At 33.9% G+C, this 11,013-nt stretch overlaps 1 protein-coding gene across 1 annotated transcript; it reads right to left on the bottom strand.

The window, feature by feature from the left end:
- On the bottom strand, positions 8,160–10,629 carry LOC109822079 (transcription factor MUTE). The gene is made up of 3 exons (XM_020388241.1): positions 10,508–10,629; positions 9,128–9,511; positions 8,160–8,322 (listed from the first exon to the last, which is right to left on the bottom strand). Exons 1-3 carry the CDS (start codon positions 10,601–10,603, stop codon positions 8,242–8,244), a joined length of 561 nt encoding a protein of 186 aa, XP_020243830.1. The 5' UTR covers positions 10,604–10,629; the 3' UTR covers positions 8,160–8,241.

Below are 11,013 nucleotides of genomic sequence, written 5' to 3' on the forward strand. Positions count from 1 at the left end.
CTCACTGTAAACAAAATTCTTGGTTTTTTGAAAGAGGGAAGCAATGGGGTATTTATACCCACTCAAGACATCAGCCAAAACCAAAATAAAAAGACCAAAATAACCCCATAAACTCAGATCAAAAAATAACCATTACAACACAACGGTCAAATCGGCGGTCGACCGTGAAAAGCTAGCGGTCGACCGCGAGGAACAAAAAGCAGTAATATGGCTTTGGAAAGCCGACGATCGACCGCGAAAGACTCTGGATGTGCTACGGTCGACCATCACGGTCGACCACGAGCCATAAAAAGGCAAACTAGGTTTCTGGACTACAGCCGGTCGACCATGACGGTCGACCGTAAACTGACACAGAAGTTTTTCAGGTTTTGAACCTGTTTTTGGCTGACTTTAAAAATACATTAAAAATATTAAATCATTTTCAAAAATAGTAAAACTTTGGAAAAAGTTTCTAAATAAGAAAATAAACATGTTTGAAAAGAAATTTTTGGAAATGCAATTTTTGTTTGTGAAAACTCACTGTTTTTGAAAAGTGTACATAAAACCTGTTTTTAATGAAAACAAAAATTAAACTATGACTTGTAAACTTGTGTATATATATCATGCATACATTATATATATTATGAAGTATGAGAGAGATGTAAACATGAAATAAAAAACTATTGTAACAGAGTTTGATAAAGAATCATTTGTATGATAGAAAAATCAAACTTGTGTTGTGTTTACATATTAAGCTTAAATATAGTCATACAATATATGTAAACAAACTTCTCATATACCTAGGTGAATGTTACACATGAAACTTTTAAATATAGTCATACAATATATGTAAACAAACTTCTCATATACCTAGGTGAATGTTACACATGAAACTTTCATTTTTAACTCTTGATCGCCATGTGTTGAATTCCTGTAAAGAGAAAAACCACAAATACTAGAAAACAGATTAGCTATAAATTGTTTGACAAATCATCATCAAAACCATAGGTGCTTTATTTATGCTTGGCTTTAATAGGTGCTAAAAAGTATTATTTATTACATAACATCGAATTAATTCTAGAAAAATTAACAGCTATACAAATCAAAGCAAACTATGTCAAAGGACAAGACACTTGCATACTTCAAACGACACTATTAAATCAAACAATTATAATGATCTATACAACATTTCCTTGCAAGCTCTAAATTACTTGCTTCTATGTTTCAGCATTTAATGTTGTCACTCAATTTTTGGTTATCCATCATTATTTTTCCATTCTTACCAATTAAACACCAACTCATACTTTAATAAAGTCCATCAAATTTTGATGCTCGAAAGAATTCCAATCCAATTTTTTCCACATTTGGTCAGGTATGTATGTAAAAGTTTCTATTTGCACATGGTACACCTTCAAATTTCAACATTTTGATCCTGGATGATCATTTTAGGAATTTTATGGAGATTGATCTCAATTTCTCTCTCTTTTTCTCTCTCCCCTCGAAATTCACGCGGCCCACAAAACAATTCTCGGGTTACTGTAGCTACAGGAAAACATGGTAATAGATATTACATGATATCTCACATTAATGTGTTTTGTCCTGGAGTGGAATGTAGAATTCTTGCTCAAATCAAGAGTACTCTGATTATCAATGAAAATCTGATAATTATCCTGCTATAAATCTAACTCTTGCAAAAATCTTCTCAACCAAACCATATTCTTACCAGCTTCTGCAGCTATAATATATTCCACCTCTGTTGTAGATAAAGCAACACACTTCTACAACCTGGACTACCAAGATACAGCTCCCCCTACAAAAGTGAACAACCAACCTGAGACAGACTTCCTATGATCGCGATTACCTGCCATATCTGCATTCGTAAAACCATGTAATACTGCATTCAAACCTTCAAAACTCAAACACACTCTGAAACTGCCTTTCAAATATTTTAAGATCCACTTTACACCTTCCCAATAAACTTTTACTAGATTAGAAAGAAACTTGCTCATAACACCAACTGCATGAGCTACATCTGGCCAAGGACAAACCATGACATACATTAAACTCCCTACAGTTAAAGAGTAAGGAATATCCTCCATCTCACTCTTTTTCTCATCTGTAGTCGGGCAAAACTTCTCGCTAAGTTTCAAATGACCCGCAAGAAGAGTACTAACTGACGTGGCATCTTTTATGTTGAATCTATCAAGCAACCGTTTAATATATTTCTCTTGTGATAACCATAACTTCCTAGCTTTCCTGTCACGGGCAATATCCATACCAAGAATACGCTGTGTCGAGCCCAAATCCTTCATGTCAAAGGATTTAAATAACTCCTTCAACTCACCAATCATCTGATTGTCACAACCAACAATCAACATATCATCCACATAAAGTAAAAGAATAATGAAGCTAGAATCTAAAAATCTCCTAAAATATACATAAGAATCTGTAACTGTCCTCTGGTAGCCATGACTCAACATGAAAGAATCAAAATTTTTATACCACTGTTTGGGTGCGTGCTTCAAATCATAGAGGCTCTTCTTCAACTTGCATATCATATGTTCTTTTTCATTCACTTCAAAACCCTCCAGCTACTCCATATAGATCTCCTCCTCCAAACCATCATGAAGAAATACAGTCTTCACATTAAGCTGTTCAATCTAGAGGTTCAAACTAGCTGCTAACCCTAAGATAACTCTAATGAATGTCATCCTCAAACCAGTGAAAAACATTCATCAAAAATAATACCTTTTTTTACCAAAGCCTTTCACCACTAGTCTGACTATGTATTTCTGAATCTCTTTGTAGCCATCCTTCTTTAACTTGAACACCCATTGTTCTTCAATGCTTTTCTGTCCTTCGGCAAATCCATCAACTCATAAGTATTGTCCTTTTGGAGAGATCTCATCTCTTCCTACCTAGCTTGAAACCATTTGTCCTTGTCTTTATGAGTATGTGCCTCCTGAAAGCTCTCTGGATCCCCCTCTTCTATCAACAAAGAATACTCTAAAAGAGGATATCTCGTGGATGGTCGATGCTCTCTAACTAATCTCCTAAGTTGTGGCTCTGCAATCTCCTACTATTGATGATGCTCCCCCTGCTGAGGAACCTCCTGCTCATGATCCTGATCACCATCTCTCTACTTTGGTATCTGACTATGATCATCAACACCATCATCATGCACCTGCTCTGTATCTGTAGGATACAACTGTACTGGAAACGAAATGGGTGTTATATCTGGAATCTCACTTGCAACACTCTCTGACTGTTTTGCTCTCTCGAGATCTGTAATAGTCTGGTCCTCCTAAAAAACTACATTTGCTTGTCTGATAATTTTTCTCTTTTCTGGATCCCATAACTTGTAGCTGAACTCATCTTCTCCGTAATCAAGGAAGATGCTAGGAACCGCCCTATCATCAAGCTTCTGTCTCTTCTCCTTCCTTCAGATGAGAGTAAAAAATATCTTTTTCGGATCAAACTCTCTCTAAAATATTAAAACCTAAAGGAACTGAAGGAGACCTATTGAGTATGTAGCATGCAGTACGAACAGCTCCAGTCCAGAAGATCTTAGGTAACTTCGACATCTTTAACATGCATCTGACTTTCTCCACAATAGTCCAGTTGTACCTCTCTGCAACTCTATTATGCTGCGGTGTGCCGGGCTCTATCCTCTGATGTCAAAAACTATGTTTGGAGTAATAATCTCTAAACTCAATGGAAGTGTACTCCCTTCTATTATCAGTGTAAAAACACTTCAATTTCTTTTCTATCTGCCTCTCCACTATGGCATGAGCTGCCTCTCCATCATGGCATGAAACTGCTGGAAGACTAAAAATACCTGATCCTTTATCCTCAACAATAAAATCCACATCTTTCTTAATGCATCGTCAATATATGTTACAAAATACTTATTGTCACCCAAGGACTCCACCTCGATAGGATCACATACATCAAAATAAATTAAATCCAGGATATTATCTTTTCTTTTCGAAGGCTTACTAAAAGAAACTCTATGTTATTTGTCAAATAAACAATAATCACAAGAGGTGAGTGACAAACCTTTGACAAATGGAATGAGAGACTTCTTTGTCAATATCTGCAATCCCTTCTCGTTTATATGCCCGAGCCTCCTATGCCACAAACTGAGAGTATCAACGTCTTGAGCCACACTCAAAGAATCATATGAAGCCTTCGCTTGAGTCTTGTATAAATTGCAACATATACTTTCTCTAACTACCATAAGAGAGCCTTTGGCGATTTTACATTTTCCTCCACAAAATTAAATTTTATATCCCATTTGGTCCAAAGTAAGACCCGAAATCAAGTTGAGCCACAAATTGAGAACATGCCGTATATTTTTCAAGATCAATATGCATCTCATATTTGTCTGCAAGTGTATATCACCAAGACCCACAATCTTCGAGTAGCTAGTATTATCCATCTTCACATTGCCAAAGTCACCTACTTTATACGACATGAAAAGGTCTCGATTGGAGGTAGCATGATAGGTAGCTCCTGTATCCACTATCCACTCAGAATTCTAACTTATAACATGCATACAATCTTCTTCCCTGAAAATGATAATAATATCGGTCTCAGACAAAGTAGCTATAGTATCACTATCTGCTTTTTTCTTCTCATCTTTATTTTTATCTTTGTTCCCAACTTGCTCTTTCTTCCATGCCTAACAATTCTTCTTGACATGACCCAGCTTTCCACACTGTAAGCAACCTCTCCCTTTAGACTTTGATCTACCCTTGGATGTACCACGATCTCTGGATTGGTCCATGTACTTGCTCCTTCCCCTGTTCTCTGTAACAAGTGCCTATAGACTTCTTTCGAGTCTCCTCATTGAATAAACTACCGGTAACCATATTCATTAATAACACGCTATCTAGAGCTGCATTGCTGACCATCACAGCCAGTGTCTCCTAACTATTTGGCAAAGAACCCAATAGCAATAAAGCTTGTAACTAATCATCGATAGTCATCTTCATGGTAGCTAACTGATTAATCAAGCTCTTGAAGTCATTCAAGTACCATGCTATGTTGCTTCCTTCTTTGAATTTTAAGTTCACCAACCGCCTTATAATAAACGCCTTGTTTCCCTTGGTCTTCTGCTCGTAGAGATTCTCAATCTTCTTCCAAGGAGACTTTGCATTAGTCTTACCCCATATATGATGAAACACACTAACGTCGATCCACATCTGAATATAACCGACTGCCTTCCTATGCTGTTTCTCGCATTCTTTATCAGTCATCTTTTCTAGCTTAGTTTCATCTCCCTCAATAGGGTCATGTAAATATTTGTAATACAGAATATCTTTCATCTTAGACTTTCATACTTGCCAATTGGAACCATTCAATTTTATCATTGTGCCAAAACTCTCCATCTTTTTCATCCCAAAGCATGCCTCGAACTAGGGCTCTGATACTACTTTTTAAGAATTTTATAAATATTAATCTGCGAAATTAAACAATAAACAGATAACTACACTAATGAAAATACCACACGTAAGAAAACACCAATATTTAACGTGGTTCGACAAATCATGCTTACGTCTATAGGGCAATCCAAAGAGCAACATTCCACTATCAATCGAGAGTACAATCTCTCAAAGTTACACTCGAACTTAAGGATCAAATCACAAGAGAAAAATATAGCGTTACCTCTAGGGTACCAAAACCCTAAAACCCATCTCACCACAAATGCCTAACTCCCATAGAGAAATCAATACCGTACCCTTTATGACGTCATTGTTCTGAAGACAACGGCTTTTGATACACTGCAATCGGACAACCGAGCTATCCGGAATCTCAATTTTTCTCTCTCCTCGAGATCCGCACAACCCTCAAAACAACTCTCGGTTTACTGTAGCTATAGGAAGATAATACGTACCCCAATTGCTTTAATAAAGAAATTTTATTTCTAGGTCCTCATTTCCTATTCAAATTATGAATAGGTTCCTCAAATTCTTTTCTTATTAGGATACAACCAATTTGATCTAGTTCTTATGAGCCTCAATTAGGCTGGACCCACAACAGATCACAGTCTATCATATTAGAGTTTGCTATTAGTATACATGGTATATCTCCAAATTTCAATATCTTCTTCCTAGATAATATTTTTATTCAGAATATTATATTGTTAGTTCTCTTTTTAAATTATACTAAATTCAAAAAATTGCAGTATCTGTAATGCTAGAACAACAATAAATTGGGATGCTACTGTTATAAAAGTGATATATATTAAAAATTTACGAGGAATATTGAATCGAGAAATTTTTAAGAACAATAACTAAAAGTTTTAACCAAGCCATAGATTAATTAGGAGAAATTTGCCAAGTTATGACAATATTTTTCATTGTTCTAACAATCAATTAAAATAAGCTCTAGATTCAAAATAATTTTTAATGTTTTAAATAACACTCAGATGTTTTGAAACTTTAATAAAACTAAAAATTCAAATTGGAAAGAGGAAACCAACATCAGATATTCATACAAGTTTGACGCACAGTTCAAAAAGTCACTTGTCCTTGCTCTTTGTCTTTGATGATCATGATTAAGATTGCCATAAGAACTCTAGTGGGCCCATAATGAAAAGCCTTTTACGTGTAATACATGATATATACGTAACTTATTAACATCCACTGGCTCACTCATCATTGACATCTGCCTTCAAAAAGCTTAGAACTGGAAAACATAAAATTTAGAATGTGCGCGCAAATGGCAAAAAGTAGTTCCTAATCTAGTTCATGTATACATAATATCTTCAAGAACATCAATCACAAAGGAAACACGTAAGGACTAAACCAGGCTATACTTGTGCATTGACAAACGAAATTCTTGCCAATTATGAGTTTGGCATAAGTTACATATCCATCCAGAACTTTTAATTAGTACGCCATATATTAAGCTATAATATATAGTTTGGTCATCTCATTTCCTTCAAATACTTAAAAATTTCTCATTTAAGCAAGTAAACAGAGATGTATACATTATTGCATAACCTTATTTCTATATTCTTAGCATATATATTGAACTATCCTTCCCATCTCGCATTTTCTTTCCCTTATTTGTTGAAATTTTTTTGTTTAGTTATCAAGAATATAATAACATGATTCAAGTACCTAATCTGAACATGTATCAAAGAATTGAGCATGCTCCTATTTAGAAGAAGAAGGCTTCCGTAATCAAATCTTGTACTAACAAAATGAAGCATATAACATAAATTGCTAGGTAGCAATCGAGTGGTGAGGATGTTGGCAAGCATGCATGGCGAAGGCATCAACCTGATGTACGTGCAGCTTGAACGGTCCAAAAGAGAGAGGCCGCGTCAGGACAAGCGGTACGAGGGCGTAGTCACGATCCAAGGCAAGCATTTAATCGGATAAATAGGTCAAAGGTTAAATTTAATTATGTGATTACTTAATTAAATGAAGATGATAATTAGAGAAAAAAAAGTTAAATGAGTAGGTAATTAAAACACATCAAGCAACTATATGCATTAAAGATGTGCTAAAATGTAAGAAAATAGATAGGATTTCTTGATTTGGATTATGAGAAAATGAAGGGTTAAATTTAATTATGTGATTAAGTAATTAATTTATATTAAGATGGTTATGACTCAAAGGTAGTGGGTAACTAAAACACGTGCATCAAGCATGTTTATGCATTAAAGTCGTGCTAAAATATAAAAGAATAGATTGAACTTTTAGATGTGACGTTGTATTAATATGAGAAAAGGAAGATTCTTTTAGGAAGTTTTAGTTTTCTTTTAACTTTCCTAATTATTAAAGCTTTCAATAATTGGACCATGATAAATTCTAAATACTTATTCCGAAGAGTAATGTTGAATTCTCTCCAAAAAAAAAAGAATATTGTTGAAAGATAATGGATATTAATATTAATTGTTTCATTTAACAAATTAGAAATTGTAGGAAGTTCAATAGTTATAGTGGCTTTGGATGAAGCAATTAAGATGTTAATGAGGGCATTGTGGTGATTATACATGCAATTTTGAGAGTATTTTAGGGGGGGAAAAGTTTTAACATCCTTTGCGTAGATATGCATGAAATGCAATTAAATCATGCTCACATTTCGGGAATATTCGTTTGTAATGCACTTACGTCACAAAGTCTGACTTGTGTAAAAATATGAAGAAACATATTGCTCTTTGATTAGAATACAATATTAATGTTTTAAAACATGCATATATTAGCAGGATACAGTATATTCATGACAAATATAGATCCTCGCACTTTAGAATACAATAACTTCTTCAAAGGTTTGTTGGACTTCAAAAACTAACTCTTCCAAACTAAGCTGGCACTCGAGTCCAATCTGCATACATAAACATTGCATGAAATAATAAATTTCTCAAATAACATAACAAAAAGAATATAAAAAGTATTGAATTGTTATATTTCAGATTATAGTGTAACTTCCAATGCACTTAAATATATAATCTTTATTTTAATACCTCGCGCAGGGCGTAAAAATTAGAAGGAAAATTAATTAGAGCACATCACAGATCATTATCGAAGTAAAATAAAAGCAACTACATAAAAACCAAAAGAAATTAGTAATGACAATTATTTTGAGTTAGTATCATTTCTTGAGTTAGAATTAGGGTTTCAGTATTTTCTAACTGCATTTGAACCTCATGAGATAGTACATCTTCTGATCAGCTTCCTTAGTTAATTCTAATTTTTATGAGCACTCCATATCTTGTAATGAAAAAAATAAAACTTCTAATTAAGAGTACTCTATATTTTTTAATGAAAAAAACCTTCTAATTTAGAGGATTATTGTTAAGGAATAATCTCAATTTGTTCTTTTCATTTTCTATCTGTAATTGAGTTATTATGAAAACCATCAAATTTTAAGATATATATAACATTAATAAAATTATTATTTATTAATGAAAATAAATAAATAAAATTTCTTTACACAGTTATTTATAGTGGAAATAATCTAAAAACAATTGTACTTGGACCCATAGTTGCACTTTTCTGTTAAATAGGTAATTGAAGTTTCAACGCTAAGGTTTGCGGTGCAAAGTAACTAACCCAAAACACAACCCTTTTATATTCTAAAATTGCAATCTAGAAAGTAAAAATAGAGTCTGATTCCGATTTCCCCTTACCTTGATAACGAAGGAGTAGAGCACAGTAGTCTCCATGCTACTAATATTGAGGTGAAGAATCTCAAAGCTCAGTTTCTCAAGAACATCTATAATCTTCACAACTTGCCCGTGTTTGCGCTTAGAAACAGTTCGAAGAATAACATTAGATCCTGAGATCTTGGCCTCGACATCAGCAATCGGAGTATTGCAGCTCACGCTGAGCTCCTTAGAGTTCTCGTGAGGAGAGTCTACTGGCTGAGGCAATGATAATGGGAGTAGTTGAGGCTTGGGGCTTGGTGTAGGGCTCAGGCTTTTCCTTTGTTTTTTGGCTTCAAGGGATTGTAGAACCTGCTGTAATTCTTTGATGAACTCTATTGCTCCTCCAATGATAGATGCTTGGTCTCCCTAGTCATAATTTTCAAGTAAGGAATCATTAGTGTTTCTGCATTAAACTGTAAAAGTTTTATACATATAGGATGATTCTATCCAATAAATTAATATACAGTAGGGTACGTAACTGTAACCTTTGGTTTTTCTTGAATATTAATTGGAACTAAATGTAAACTTAAGTAAAAGAGATATGAACAATAGTTAGAACTAAAAGTCTTATGAGTAATGTTTTAAAACCAATGAATGATGCGAATGAAGAAATCTGATATGTAACTAGTAACATTTTTTGCTTTATTAGAGAAATAATGCACATGAAAAAAATTTTACGAGACAGAGACATTATTACATTAATTCGTCATACCACATTCACTAATTTCTTAATTTCCAGGCTGTTCTCTAAAAATTAAGAAGGGTAATTCTTTCTTGGATGCTTATAACCTTAAGCTCGAGCAATCTTTGAGATAATATCCATTTGTAGCATTTTTTGTAGGTGTTATGAATTTGATCATCAAACCCTCTCCAATAAAATTATAATTTTTTCACTTAGATGCAATTGGTTGTGATTAGTAATTAAGCATAGCTGTACAGTACGTATTACCAAAATTTATTGAATTCATATATGTAAAATTCATCTGTACCTAGAATACACCTAAATCATTTTATATAGCTATAATTTAACTAATATCCATAATGTTAGATATATAGGCAAATCCCTCAAGAAATATAACTTCTACATATATTCAACCTTAAGATACTCAATCACTGATGAAAGTAAGTTCTTTGTAATAATGAATTATTTTAATTTACTTCACGTTAAAATTTTGAATGTTTCAAAGCTTCGAATAATATGAAATATTGATCTTAAGAAAAAGAAGACGTAGAGAAAAATAATTTGTAATAAAGCTTGCTTTAACCATACTTATATGTGCATCTTATTCTATATATATGGTAGCATTAGACAAAAATACATGACAACTAGCTGGTGAAGATCGAAGATCAATTTCATCTTACCCTTTTGATGTAGAAGCATGGAGTCAATGAACGCAACACCTTGAGATGTTCGTTCATCTGCCTTCTCCTATTCCTCTCCACTGCAATATGAGACATAATGCTTCGAAAAATATTCCTCTGAGCCCTTGGTTAATTTCTTTGTCTCTGCTCTCCTTTCGCCTAGGTTTGATCTTATAAATACATGCACACGTAAAAGGACACATAAATGATAATTTTATAATATTAAACCTATAGGTGTCTCATTAAATGCCCTTGTTGCTCGCTCGTGACCTGTTTAGTTTCTCACACTTTGGGATAGCGATTGGCTACAATTTTTTATCTCTTCTCTCTCCGTTGGGGTCACATACATCGGGCCGTCATATTGATTCCAAGGCGAGAAGTGAACCCTCTGCAATTTATTAAGGTACTTTTTTTATTCATCAGCTCACTTTCGCGCTCCACTAGTAACTCATATCTACAGTTGGTATAATATGTACCTTATCTCATACTTCTTCTTCATGTGCATT

This window comes from Asparagus officinalis, chromosome 8 (genome assembly GCF_001876935.1).
Source record: "Asparagus officinalis chromosome 8, Aspof.V1, whole genome shotgun sequence".
In the NCBI taxonomy this organism is placed as follows: domain Eukaryota; kingdom Viridiplantae; phylum Streptophyta; class Magnoliopsida; order Asparagales; family Asparagaceae; genus Asparagus; species Asparagus officinalis.

What these genes read in the sequence shown, in the direction of transcription:
- LOC109822079 (XM_020388241.1), bottom strand. Translation starts at nt 10,603, where the DNA reads ATGTCTCATATTGCAGTGGAGAGGAATAGGAGAAGGCAGATGAACGAA. An exon ending in CATGCTTCTACATCAAAAGG is followed by an intron (nt 9,512 to 10,507) that starts GTAAGATGAAAT and finishes AATTATGACTAG; the next exon opens with GGAGACCAAGCATCTATCAT. An exon ending in TCTACTCCTTCGTTATCAAG is followed by an intron (nt 8,323 to 9,127) that starts GTAAGGGGAAAT and finishes TTATGTATGCAG; the next exon opens with ATTGGACTCGAGTGCCAGCT.